The 14,847-nt window shown below is 34.8% G+C and overlaps 1 protein-coding gene and 1 long non-coding RNA gene across 3 annotated transcripts in view; one reads left to right on the top strand and one right to left on the bottom strand.

Annotated features, from left to right (window-relative positions):
- The window catches only part of Acad11 (acyl-CoA dehydrogenase family member 11), an 89,822-nt gene that overhangs the window by 53,651 nt on the left and 21,324 nt on the right, over positions 1-14,847 (bottom strand). For both annotated transcript variants that reach the window (XM_047564692.1, XM_047564691.1), the window contains exons 4-9: positions 14,462-14,623; positions 12,032-12,196; positions 7,100-7,241; positions 6,643-6,764; positions 4,745-4,851; positions 3,812-3,938 (exon numbers count right to left, since the gene is read on the bottom strand). In XM_047564692.1, coding sequence (XP_047420648.1) covers positions 3,812-3,938; positions 4,745-4,851; positions 6,643-6,764; positions 7,100-7,241; positions 12,032-12,196; positions 14,462-14,623 — 825 coding nt within the window. The remainder of the gene's footprint in view (positions 1-3,811; positions 3,939-4,744; positions 4,852-6,642; positions 6,765-7,099; positions 7,242-12,031; positions 12,197-14,461; positions 14,624-14,847) is intronic.
- LOC124993104 (uncharacterized) lies at positions 10,637-14,823 on the top strand. Its single transcript, XR_007110248.1, has 3 exons — positions 10,637-10,988; positions 12,986-13,043; positions 14,475-14,823. It is a non-coding gene; the product is annotated as an uncharacterized LOC124993104 (long non-coding RNA).

Here is a 14,847-nt window from a genome sequence, read left to right as displayed (position 1 = left end):
GGGACTGATGCAGGAGAATCTCTTGACCTCAAGAGTTTGAGGGGTTGTGGCTCAGTGGTAGAGCACTTGCCTGGCATGTGTGAGGCCCTGGGTTTGATTCTCAGCACCACATGTAAATAAATAAATAAAAATAAAGGTCTATCGACAACTAAAAACACATTTAAAAAAAAAAAAAAAAGAGTTTGAGACCAGCATGACAATAAAGCAAGACCCCAACTCAAAAAAAAAATGTTGGTGAAAGACAACAGCAGAAAATATGCTTGGTGCGCAATCTTCCCAACTTTAATTTGGTACTTCTTCATCTACTAACTGAGGAGTATGTTATTCAGATTCTTAAATCTTAGCCTACAAATAATTTCATAATATACGATTTTTACTTTAAACTTAAGTCTACTAGAAAGAATTGACAGTTTCATGGTTTCTGTTTTACATGCTATTTTTAGGATTCCTTATTAATTTTAAATGGGAAGAACTGACTTTTACTGTTTTCATAGATAATAAGTTCTCAGTTTATGCTATTCAAGGAATTTCAAAAGGTCATTAGCATAGTTGTGAAACTTATTTTTTCTTATTATAAAAAACTTGAAAATTATGTAAGAAGATAAAGTCGAGGGTCTTAGTAGCTAAAGATACTGCTAAAATGTTGGTGTTTTATGATACAAACTTATTTTATAAACATGATTGTTTGGAATTTTGTAAAACTCAGTTATAATAATATTGGATAGAATTTTACATAGGATTTCCCCCCTTCCATTTTGAAAAAACTATCTACTTTTCTCTAATATCATTTCAAATGCATATACCCCACAGTCAGGGATTAGTTGCATTCAGAATTATTCTACCAACTAAAATATTTTTACAGAACCTGTGCGGGGTAGGCGGGGGAAGCGAATTTAATTACACAAGTCCAAATCACCAGAGAATAACTAGATTAAAATAGTAATAGGATTACAAGTTGGTTTTTTTTTTTTTTCCCCACGTTACTAGGGATTGAACTCAGGGCCTTGTGCTTGCAAGGCAAGCACTCTACCAGCTGAGCTATCTCCCCAGCCCAGATTACAAGCTTTTAAAAGAAGAAAAAGTGTACATTGTCAGTTATGGCTACTTCCTGACTTGAAAGATTTGTAAAGATGAAAATGACTGTGGCTTTCCTTGCCACATGAAACATGCAAAATCTTCTCTTTAAAGATACAGGCTGCTTTTTAAAGAACTATAAAACATTTTCTTTTTTAAAAATGTTTTTATATACATATTTTTTAGTTGTTGATGGACCTTTATTTTACTCATTTATTTATATACGGTGCTGAGAATCGAACCCAGTGCCTCATACATGCTAGGCAAATGCTCTAGCCACTGAGCAACAACCCCAGCCCAATAAAACATTTTATTTTCTTGTAAATTCTTTGCATATATTTTAATTGCTTCATGATAATAATGTCAGTGGAGTATCACTGCATGACTACCTGACCTGCAGCTCTTTAGTGCTGCAGTTTCAGTTGAATGTCTAGATGCATTTATGAATGAAAGAGCCAACTCACAGTCTGCATTTTAGAGTGAGCAGATAGGAATTAGGGAGGCTGAAAGGCACACTGGAGCCTCCACCCAATCCCCCAACCCCCCACCAAAAACAAAAACAAAAGTAAAATAGAAAAATCAATACATGGAGAGCCCTGCTTAAGCCCACTAACCCTCAAGTTAAAAACCTGACTTCTTCTTTTTTAAAGAATACTGTTGCAGCCTGCTGTTTGGGGCAAATACCATTGCTATGTAGGGTTATGAGAGATCAATCAACCCAAGCAACCCATCTGCTAATTTCTTCAATCAACCATTGGGATTTCTCTTCCTCTTGGAATTCTTTCTCTCCTCCTCAGTCAATCACAGAGGACTCCCTTTTGGATAAATGGTTACCACCTGCGTTATAGCCATTTCTTATTTCAAAATTCTTTTGAGATGTGGCTTCCAATGTAATGGTTTATTCTTGACTGTGATCTTCTCTGCTTTCCAAATCTAATGTACATTCTCTTTTCAAAACCTTTAGTTGTCTGGTGTGTCTCCTTCCTGCATTCATGCTTTTATTGATTTATTCCATTTTCTAGAAAAAAATTTTTTTGATACTGGGGATTGAATCCAGGGGTGCTTTACCACTGAGCTACATCCCCAGCCCTTTTTTATTTTAGTTTGAGAGGGTCTCACTTAGTTGCTTAAAGCCTAAGGCTGGTTTCAAACTTGCCAACTTCCTGCCTCAGCCTCCCAAATTGCTGGGATTACAGGTATGCACCACCATGTATGACTTCCAAAAACTTCTTATTATTGTTAATTCAACAGTCTTCTATTTGGGGGAAGGGAAGAAAATGTTAAATTCAGACCACCATCTGAAAGAAAAGTGTTGCATTCTCTTTTTAAAAACCAAAAGTTCAGAGTTTTAAATCTCAAAATTGAACAAATACTAACTAAAGCAGAATATATTCAGGGATAACTTTAATCGCTGGACATGAGTAGTGATTATTTTAGAAAGAAATTTCCTCATATTAAGTATTTTTAAAGAAACTATATCCCACTCTATGAGAAATCTCAAGACAGATATTTACTTTGAAATGATATTCATATAATTAAAACACCATCACAACTGCCCTACGAACACATACCAGTTCTGAACATTTTTGTTGAAAGAATGGTCTTTTTTGTCCCTATCTGATTAGCTCTAGACCTCTCAGAATCACAGGCAAGTAGAATAGGAATTGACTGTATGTCTGGTCAGACGGATTCACATTGTAGATGAGGAGACTGAGGCCACACAAGGCCAATTAACACTGCCCCACCTAACTGGTAGAAGGTAGGGCCTAGAATGGAGCCCTTACATTCCTCCACCAGGGTTCTACCCACACACGTCCCCACTCCCTTCCATTGTCTCATAAGAGGTTTTATCTTTTCTTCACAGTTTTTGTCAACTTATTTAATGTCTTTATTTCTTGCAAAAGTATTTAAGTGCACAGGAGCATAAATCCTGTCTGTCTTGTTCTTTCTGACTTATCGTTATGTACCCAACAATTATTTGTTAACTGAATGAGTGAATATATCGTGTTGCCTCCCTATTTACTTTCCAAGAACTTACTGTAACTTCACACCTTAAAATAGTAGCTTTTGGGGGAGAGAATGGGTAATACCTGTGAGCAGCTTGAAATGATAAGTGAAACTTTCTGAGTATAATCCTCTTGTGAAGTTCTCATTAGATTCTTAAAGGGATCCATAATAATAATTTTTTAAAAAGCTGAATGTTACTGCTGTAGGAAAAGGTGTGCAAAGGAGTGTTTTACTTCAATATATTAAGGCTCCCAACTGCTAATTCTGTTTGATTACTTTCTATTGTGCAGAGTTACCTATACATTCCTCTCTAGCATGTGTGTGTGTATGTGTGTATGTGTGTGTGTGTGTGTGTGTGTGTGTGTGTGTGTAGGTGGGGGAGACAGTGAGTGTGAGAGATACTGGGAACTGAACCTAGAGAGTCTCTTATGACTGAGTCACACTCCTGGTCCTTTTTATTTTATTTTGAACAGGGTCTGCTAAATTGCCCAGGCTGGCCTTGAACTTACCATCCTCCTGCCTCAAACAACAGAGTCCCTGGGATGACAGACATGCACTGCCACACCCTGCTTCTCCCCCAGTCATATTTTAGGAGCTTGGAATTTCTCAGATGAGGAGGGGAATCTGGGTAAGAATTGATGGCAAAGAAAACAACACCATGGAACCCTATAAGCGAAGATAACAGAAGTATTCAATAGTCCTTTAGCACATGATTTTGTTTATAAAATACCTTTTCAGCTGGAAGAATATGGTGCTTCATGAAATGCTTCACCTTCATAAGAACTTCCTGGCCTTTTCGAGTTTGTACAAACAACTGTCCGGTAGTATCAACCTGTGGCAATGAGGTACTGAATGTTCTTAACCAAAGAAGAGAAAAAGAAAAGAAAAATGTTACCAAAATGTTCAAAATCAAAGTTATCTATTTCTGAAGGAGATAATGTGAAGTCTGCCTTCCAGTTCCCCCAAAATATCCCTCAGAAAGAGCTGCCATACTTTGGCTTTTTGTCTTTCATATTATGGGGTAAATATAGAATCATCTTATTTTGAGCATTAAACTTTAATGCTTAAAGCACTATTTGGGAAAAAATATAGGCCTAGTATGACCTCAATCAATGCTAGTTTTGAATCTTTATTGAGGTCATCTGTCAGTCCCTAAAAAGAAGGAAACTGAATGCAAATTTAATCCTTATTCTTTACAAATACACAAATATGACTGCAAGGTGTTATAAAGAAGACCTTTAAAGGTCAACATAAAACACAACAGAGTTGGTTATCACGGTGTACAGATCACAAGTACCTATCCATAATATGAATTGTGAAAAACCAACTATTCTAATGCTATTCTGCAGGTACTTGTGGCTTAGGCAAAAACTTCCAGGGACAGCATTATACATGTATTCAGTAACAGGACTGTAACTGGCAAAGTGTGTGAGATGCCTCAAAAAGTGCTCTACTGATGGAGATATGGGTTTCAAAGACACTTATGAAGTGTATGAATAAAAATTCATGATATTTGACTGTGGGAGAACTTCATGACCTCACTTAACTAATTATTCGTTAATGAATGAATACTCCATGTTGCCTTCCTATTCTCTGCAAACTAACTGAAACAGACTTAATTAAGGCTCTAATTTGAGTTAATGAAGGAATCTGTTTTCCTTACCTTTTTGAGAGTTGTAATCCAGTTTCTGCCAGAGGGTGCACAATATTGGCAAACAGAAAGCTATCCTCAGCTGAATTATTTCCCAAAAGGTATCTACTATATACTCCCTATAAATAAATTAACACAGGGCAATTAGGATTCATTGAAAACTGTCCTTCAACTATCCAATCAGTCTTTCCAAAGTTTCTCAGCTATGTGGGGAATTAAATTCAGAGTAAGAAGATGTAAATTAGTCTATCAATGCCATAAATTTTACAAGTAGGAGTAGTAATCATACTCCACTAAGTTAAAAGGTCATATTGGTATCATGCAGTTAAAATTCACTCTCATCCAGGGGAAATTGTAGCTGATAATCACACCAAACTTGAAAATGATCCACAGCAGTTACCAAAGACATCAAACCTGCAATTAACATCTCTAATGATCACTGCTTTCTCTTTATAGTGAGGATAAATCTAAAGAAATCAAAATCGGTAAAAGCATTTGTGAACCCCTAATTTAGGAAAATATCCTTCCTTTGAACTGTGATAGTTGAATGTTAATTACTTTTTAAAAATAATTCTGCATTTCTGTATCTCCTTAATAAACACCCCCTCCCTCCAAACACAAGTGATTGGATTTCATTACTATTTTCTTTATGTAATTCTTTGTATAATAAAACAATCATTACATTGTTAATGATTTTTCTATCTTTCCAATTTCATATTTCCAGTTAGAATGGAATGTCTGTGATCACTTCTAAGGCTATGACTATGTGGTTTACATTGGACATTTTAAGTTCAGTTATAACCCATGTCAACTTTTTATTTGAAATGAAAATTATTTTAAAGTCTATTTGATATCTGATTTACAGAAACTGACAGATACTGACCACATTTTGAGAAATCCATTCATTCAATATGATCAACTGTTAGACTATAGGATGAGATGTAATGTGCTATTTCCTGGAAGAGATTTCATGGATAGCATGAACTCTGAGGAAAAGGAAAATTAACTATAATTTTTTCTTGTTCCTTAATTTCTCATTTAAAAAGTTTCTCAGGGGCTGGGGAGATAGCTCAGTCGGTAGAGTGATTGCCTTGCAAGCATAAGGCCCTGGGTTCGATCCCCAGCACCACAAAAAAAAAAAAAAAAAAAAAAAAAAGTTCCTGAAATCTCTTATTTACTCTAAATCCTACTTTGATGAAGCATTTCAATTTCTTAGAACCCTTAAGGTTCCAGGTAGCTGGAAACTGAATGAGTATAAAGAAGGCATTTGTTTAGACTAAAATTGCAGAAAACCTGAATTTTTTTTTTTTTTTTTTTGCGGTACTGGGGATCGAACTCAGGGCCTTGTGCTTGTGAGGCAAGCACTTTTACCAACTGAGCTATCTCCCCAGGCCAGAAAACCTGAATTTATGCTTAATTTACTCTCAAATATGACCGTTGTTAGAAAATGCAAAATTTTACTCATTTATTCACTCAAAAACACAGTAAGTGGCTACCATATGCAAGGTACTGGGATTCTTCCCTTGTCATCAGTCCTGGTTAGTTAATGCCTTTTTAGTCTAAAGCAAAGAACCTCAAAAGAGGTTAGCTTGTTTTCACTTTGAATATTCAGGAAATGGCCAGTTTCCACCTGCTTTTCTCTGACATTATGTCTCTTTCTCTCTCTCTCACCCTCCTTCTCTTAAGTTTATTATACAAAAAAGTGACAAGACATTATTCTACTCAAAATTTTCCCTCACTAAAGCGCTATTCTGTAAGTTCTACATCTACATTTTATCCATAACTGATAGCTGGTCATTGTGAAAAGCAAAATGGTCTGAGGATAAAAAAATCAAATCCTGAAGACCATAAAATACTGTTAACAGTACATGAGTAAATAACGATGAAACATATTTAAAACAATTAATTACCTGTGCTATTCCAGCCAATTTAAAATATGAAAGTGCAAGGAAGAAATTCCAATTAGGAAGAACAGAATTAATTCCCCTGCAGCGGCAATATATTGAAATTAGTTCTTCCATTGATGGTATTCCTATACAAATAGCACACAATATAAACTTTAATAAAAAAAAATGGTGAATATTTCAAAATGTTACAATATGACATATACATGTAAAACAATACAATAACCATTAATACACACATCAAAACATGCTCTAAATATTGATTTCCAAAAGAACATTATATATAAAGGATTATATTTTATCATAAACTACTAAAAATGAAATACTAAATTAATAAAAAATTAATAAAATTAATTAGAAACATTTGGAAGAAAAAACCCTAAAATTACAAGATAATTTAGTTATGATGACAATAAAGATAATTTTATATTAACAGCAAGTTAGACAACATTATGTTTTGTACCTATGCTTTCGTGAATATGAGAACCTCGATTTACCATTGGAACTGTCCTTGGCCAAAAGTAGAACAGGGAAAGATAAGCTAAATCTGACAAAGGATGACCAGTGGTTGAAAGTTCCCAATCCAGAACTGCTATAACTCGAGACTGTAATTAAAAAAAAAAAAAAAGGAAATAGATGAAATAGAATATACTTAAAATCATATTTTCCATCAAAAGCCAATATGAAGCTATAGTTTACGGTTTTTACCCTCAGTGGCACATCTATCTCATTTATGAAGTAATGAAATGAATTAGCCTTGATCAGGTAGAGCCAAGTCCTCTGGTTGCACCCTGGCCAGCAGTCCTGCATTTTACTTTACACAGTCTTGATATCTCTACTGATAAGTAAAGACAGATGAAACTTCTCAACCAGGAATAGTTGTGGTAAAGAAGAAATTCTAATAATTAATTGTATTCAAGAATTCATGTATAATTAAGCATTTGCTCTGGTGATAAATCTAACTATGTAACAAATCTTACACCACTATGGCAATAATACTTTTTAAAGAGAATCATTTTATGCTGTAGATATAAAACCATAATATCTACAAAAGACACTTTTTATGAATACAAAATCTACTATTATACAACAACATAATAAAAAGATTATTATGTAACCTTGCCTTTCTACTATTATGGGCTGCATGTTTTTGAACCCCCAAAATTCATATGCTGAAACTCTAATCCCCAGAGGATGGCATTAGGAGGTGGGGCCATTGGGAGGTAATTAGGATGGAACATTCATAATGGGATTAGTGACCTTATTAGAAAGGGACAGAACTTGCTTCCTCTCTCTGTATCTCTGTCTTTCCCATGTGGTGACTTAGGACCAAGGTTACTGGCGAACCTGGAGGAGTGCCCTCACAGGATACTGAATCCATCAGCACCTAGATCTTAGAATCCCCATCCTACAGAACTATGAGAAATACATGTTTGTGATTTAAGCCATCCAGGCTACAGTACTTACTGAACAACTACTAAGACAACTACTAAAGAACACTTCCTAAGCAGCATTTGAAATATACCTGTAAAGTGAAAAGGTTAAAAAAAAAATCCCAATATCTTTTCTAGCTAGAAAATTAAGCTTTATAGCTATGTTTTTCCCCAGCTAACACTAACATTTTAGAGACAATGAGGAGGTTAAAAAATTCATTAAAAGTACAAGTTTTTTTTGCATTTTAAATCATTTTTCTTTATAAGTTAATAATATAAAAGTTTGCAAGGCATATGACTTCAGAAGAACTAGGTTCAAAAGAACCATCTGTTATCTTGAATATATTTGAGCACTAATTAATGAATGCAGGTGAAATAGCTTTCAACTTATCTGTTTTTATTTAAATATGTTTGTTTTTCAAGTTGAAATGACAACATTTAGATTTTATATTAAACTCCAAACTAAACATTTATCTATCAGTTCTTATCTAAAAAAGTAAAAAAAAAATTGTTTTTCAAACATTATGGTACTACCACAACATTGTTGTACTACTAAATACTTGCTTGAACATGCTCCCAATACTTTACAAATAATTAACTGGAAGTTACTGGTGATTGAAAAACTGAGTAACACACTTTTGTTTTGTTGTGCCCTTTAGCAACCCTTTACTGGCTTACATCAGACATTTCTGGAAGGTTTGTCATCTGAACTTGTTTTTATTTCTTTTTGTATTTTCTAATGATAAAAATAAAACAAGCTGTTGCTTTAAAAAACAAAAAATCTTAAATCTTATAAAATGTACAATTTTAAGTTTCCTACAGTTCTATCCCCTACAACTACTTTTTTTGGTATGTACTACGAAAGATTTATATATACCTTAATATTTTTCCAAAGAATAGAACTTGAGAGGCATCTTAGAAAAGTAGGATAGGAAAACAAAGGGGAAAAATGGGAAAGAGAGGATAATTGAAATAAACTGAGCATTAGCTATGTGCCAGGTGTCAGCTAATTGTTCCATATTCATTACTTCATTTTAGCTGCTTAGTAGCCCTGGATTTCTTTCCAACTGAGAAGGCATGCCGTGCCAATTTCCTGGCTTTGATAATACACTACACTTATGTAAGATCCATTCTGGGAACTCAACTAGCTTTACAATTTCTTGTGAGTTTATAATTATTTCAAAATGGAAAGTTAAAATAACAGCTGCAGTAAAGAGTTTACATAATTTGCTTTAAGGTCACACTGCCAGGGAATGAAAATTAAGTGTAAATATATGAGATAGGAATAGTTAACTAGTGACTAACTAAAACTGATTTTTCTTTGTAATAAATATGTAATATGTTTCATTATATCTGTATAATTTCACTATGAATCAAACCAACTCTTTCAATATAGATTCATTCAGAATCATGTAAGTACCTACTCTATAAATATAAAACACAGTCACTGCTTTAAGAGAGCTCATAGACCAGTGGGTGTTCTCTTTTGTTCTCGCTTACAAGCATGCACTCTGGCTGGTGCTGTCTCTCTCTCTCTCTCTCTCTCTCTCTCTCTCTCTCTCTCATCTATTATGTAGATTCCAGAGAAAAAAGATAAAATCCTTAACCTGAGTAGAAAAAAAAAGTTTTTGATCATATCCCTGTACATATATACATATGCATATTTGACCTGCCATGTAATCCAAAGGCTGATCTAGCAATTTGTGTAGTGGCCGCATGGAAAAAAATCTAATTCCCTACTGTGAAAATTTTAAAAAGGAGAAAGACAAACTATTAACTGAAATTGCATTTTAAAGTTTAGAAGCTCTTAGTGTTAGTCCACAGTATCTTTCCTTCTTCAATTACTCTTACAGTTCACCTTGTATGATAGCACATGGGTAAAATTGTTCTCTTGCTAATTCCTGGGTATCTTTTCTCTTCATCTCTAGTTTGAGCTCATTAAGAGCTGCATTTCCTCTCTATCCCACATTTCAGAGCACATAGTAATGAATAAATGCAAGTTGTCTTGGATTTTGCCAACCAAAGATTATATCTGTGAAGAGTTAGCTACAATAGTTATGGAGGCAGAAGTTGGTTAAATTTGATTTAACTAATAATCATGAGATTGCTGAGTATAAAGTAGAAGACATTTTTCTAACTACTAAAAAATTAAAAGATGATGATATATATTAACAAATTAGTACTGCAGCTAAATAACAAATATCAGTTGTTTCCTTTTAAAAACAAATGTCTCTCCCAAATAATTGAATACCTGGCTTATCTGAAGATAGATGATACCTATTCAGCCACTTTAATCCTATAAGAGATGGGTTTAAAATGTGAGATTAAATATAAAAGGGGAAAACAATTTAATATTTATAATGGTTTACCATTAGTTCAGCATATTAAGATCAATCTTTAAACATCTTAGTAAACAATATATAATCTTTTGGGAGACCTAGGTTTGGATTTTCCCTTACTTGCTTAAGTAAAGAATAGAAAACAACTATTGTTACAGATCATATTAAGGGTTCTAAGTAGTCAAAGATAGGCTCTAAAACATTAATGAATCAAATAATATTGGTCAAAGACAGGCAGCTCCTAATGTTTAAAGGTATAAGCTTTTATAAGTTTCCAGGTACTAAACTGGCACTATTTAATTTTCCTAATCTTAGGGTAGACAGCTAACAAAATTAGAATCTCAAATTCATCCATGCCATTAACCAAAGGTTATGTACACACACACAAACACACACACACACACACACTGAAATGGTCCCCTACTTATGATCGTTAGAATTTTCTGACTTTATGAAATGGTTCAATGACTATATAAATTTTGATCTTTTCCTAGGTTAATGACATGAAGTATAGTACCCTCTTGTGGTCCTATACAGTCGCAGTGGACCACAGCGCTCCATCAGCCATGCCATCATGAAGGTAAACAACCGATACTTTACAGCATACTGTGTTGCTAAGTTATAATGTTCAGTAGAGTAGGTGTATTAATGAATTTTCAATTTATGTTATTTCCAAATTAAAATGGGTTTATCAGAATCTAATCCCATTACAAGTTGAGGAGCATCTGCATATAATTATATATATATAATTCTAATATCCAAACTAAGTTTCCTATGAAAAATTTCCCATCTTGCTAGTAAATGTGCTCACATATCCTTATAAGACCATTTTTAAAAGGATACTTTGAATTATGAAAACGATGCAGTGCAACTTATAATGCTATTTTTTCCCTGTACTCTTCCTGCAAGGAAGGAATATGAAACCCAGAAGCATATCATATAAGTTTACAGTAGCTCTTACTGTTCCAAAAACAATTTAGCGTTGTGAGAAAATTAATGGACCCAGAAAATCCTCCTCTAAGAAGCAGGATTCGGGGAACTATAAATCTTTGATTTGTTAGTACTCTTTTTCTAAAGTACTTTTTCTAAAGAGTACACCGTGTACATTTACACAGGGCAAGGTTACATTAATCTCATGTAATTCCTCTAAGGTCTCGAAAGACTCTTCTGGAATTCTGTCTTCTCTGAGCTTATAATAAACAAACTAAAAATTCTTAATGCCATAAGACAAAAAGAATCCAAAGAGGGCTGGGGAGATAGCTCAGTTGGTAGAGTGCTCGCCTCTTCATGTAAATGAAACAGAAGAAAGAGCAAGAACATGGATAAATCAAATATTTTAAATTGTAAATGAAAAATATCTTTGAAAACAGTGACATACATATAAAAATTCCAAGTCCTTTTTAAGTAGTAAATCAGATACCATTTAAGATTAGAACTCACCTTAAAAGTAGGTATCTATCTGTGCTAGAAGTAGTTTTTTGAAGCTTCGAGTGTGCATACATCCTGAGCTGTTGGGAAGGTGGGGAGGGCTGGTTTCCATGGGGATGCCCTAGGAGGCAGCTATTTAGTACTTGTGTTTCAACTGAGACCTACTCAACTTATTGTAAACATAGCTTACAGTACCTCCTTAGGGTGGAAAATGATGTTATCTAGCTTGAAATCTCCATGAATCAAATTGTTCTCATTGTCATTATCTGGCAAGTTTTTCATCAGCCACTCAGACAGCTGTTTCATAGCAGGAATGTCCTGATGAGCTGCAGCTTGATACTGCTTCGACCAAGTTGATACCTAAAGAGATAAATAAAAATGATAGGGCTGAAAGATGAATGGAAGATTGAGTAATTCTAAAATTAAAACAAATTCATTTATCTCAAATTTCATTACTCTGAAATGCTTGAGATAAATGCCTATAAGTGAAAAATCATGTTAGTTAAAACATTCATATAAGCCCCAAACCTTAAACACTCAAGTCTTTCCTATTTCTCTTCATTTTACTTACATAGCTTTATGTCAGACAATGACAAACAACAACAACAACAACAACAACAACAACAACAAAAAACTGGCCTAGGAATCAAGAGATGTGGCATAGTCTTTAACCTGTGTGTGTGGGTGGGGGAAGAATGTACACAAATACACACATACAAATAAATAGGCATAGACCATTTCTGGAAAGGGTACAAGAAACAAATAGCCCCTGAAAAAGGAAATACAGAGGCTAGAAGAAGAAAGGAGATTTTGACTTTCAATTTTAATAACCTTTCTTAAACTCAGAGTCATCTAAATATACCACAGGTATGATTAGTGCAAATACTTCCTATTTTTAGGATTGAAAACAAACAAATCCATTATTTGTTCTCCAACAAGTGGGACTATATTATGTATCTGCTTTTATCTTTTCATTTCCCAGTGTATCTCTGTTCAATTTAATACAATAGAGCAAAGATCTTCATCTTTAGAGTCTTACTAATCTAGGTTTAAATTATGTCCATGGCACTTACTTGGGTATTACCTGGTTAGTGTAAGCCTCCATTTCCTCCTTTGCAAAATGGGAGTAATAACACTTCTGTCTTACAGTTATTGCAAAGATTAAAAAAGAAGTCAACAGCACATCCGGCACAGGACCGGGCATAGAGTAAGTACTCTCTAAAACTTAGTTCCCCTTCTCCTCAGCTTTCCCACACCCAAATTGGTATACAAAGGGAAACAGCCTCCTACACACCTGTCTTGCTTTCCCTTGGTTGAAAGTTTTACCTGTCACTCCAAATTTTGTCTTTCCTTAAATACCGCAGAATATGTCTTTCCCAAAGACATATCAGAAAGTTTTTCCCACCTAACCAATCTCCAGGCTCTGAATTGGCACTGCTCTTGTGGTAAGCACCAAACAATTTACTACTAGATTATATATTCTTTTATATCATTTTCTAGTTTCATGTGTATGAGATGCACAGGTTCATGTATAGGTCTCTCAAAAATGACAAGTTTCTTTAGAAGAAACTATTCCTCTTGTTGTTTTACACAATACTCAGCAAGAATTAAACACACAGTACAGCTTAATAAATGTTTGCTGGCACAACTTAGAAAGGGAAAACTGATAGCTGGGTGTGGTGGTGCACACCTGTATTCCTGGAATGGGTAACTAACCCAAGCCTGGATGCAAAACAAACTAAGAACACTGTCCTGAGGATTAGTGCCTGGGAAAGGGAGAGTTCTCCTCCCCTTTCTAATCAGCTCTTCTTCAGGGAACTTGATTAGCACTGTCCCCTCCTTTTCGATTGTAAATGACTTCCCCTGGAATCTAACTACTTTCCTTTGAAGTGTAAACACCCCTTTGTAGGCTCTGGCCCAAGGTCTTGTAAAAGGAGACAGTTCTTCCCCTTATCTAACTCTGCTTCTGAAAACATGCTTCCCACTTAAAATCCTGTGCACAACTATGTATGGTATGAACTAGAAAATTTATTAACACTATATAGCATAGGAATGTTGTGAAAAGCTGGTGAGGCGCACTGAGAATTAGAAGTCTGATCTCCTCCGGCCTGCTGGCGTAAAATAAAGTTTGAGTTCTCCCACTCTGCCTTCAGCTGCTTCTTGCCTGATTCCCACAACAATCCCACTGATTCAGGAGACAGACAGGATTGCAAGTTCAAGGTCCCCCTGAGAAACTAAGCGAGACCCTGTCTCAAAATTTAAAAAATGTTGAAAAGTGGGCTGGAAATTAGCTCAGTGGTAGAGTGTCTGCGTAGCATGAGTTTGCTCATGGGTACAATCCCCAGCACGAAAAGTTGTGAGGGCGGGGGTGCAGAGAGGGAGACAGGGAGAGTGGGGGAGAGAAGGAAAGAAAACAAACTGGGCAGAAAATATATTGGCAAATTAAGTGAAGAGTCTGAAAACAGTAGCCTAAAAAAAGTCGATCTGAAGAATGATATAAAAATAACAAATAAAAAAGTTTCAGAAAACTATATAATGATAGGTTTTTATTTTAACAAATAATGAACACTCTATTATTTCCAGGAAGTTTAAAAAGTAGTCTACTACTTTCTGCTGATACATTACCTGTCTTTTGCAGTACCCAGCACCTGGACCATACCCCTCCAGCTGCAACGACTGTAAATTCAAAGAATGCAATCGAGCCAATGTTTCTATCATAGCCACATATATGGCTGAGCGTTCTGCTGGGCTAACTCCAGGAAGTGTAAAGTCACGAAAGATTCGGCCCTGTGGAAGTAATTACAATGGGTAATTTAAATGCTTGAAACCAAAACTAATACTTTGTAGAATATGTCAGAAATACATTCGTTTGTGAAACATATTTAATATAAGAGTATACATTCAGAGGGAAAATATAAGGATGTGCCAAGATGAACGTAAAGGTCAAAACTACTCTTCACTTTAATGTTACAAAAAACAAAATAAAAAATAATTTGAATTTATTGTTCTTA

The sequence above is a fragment of the Sciurus carolinensis genome, chromosome 9, assembly GCF_902686445.1.
Source record: "Sciurus carolinensis chromosome 9, mSciCar1.2, whole genome shotgun sequence".
In the NCBI taxonomy this organism is placed as follows: Eukaryota; Metazoa; Chordata; class Mammalia; order Rodentia; family Sciuridae; genus Sciurus; species Sciurus carolinensis.
This window is presented reverse-complemented; position numbering and strand designations above follow the sequence as displayed.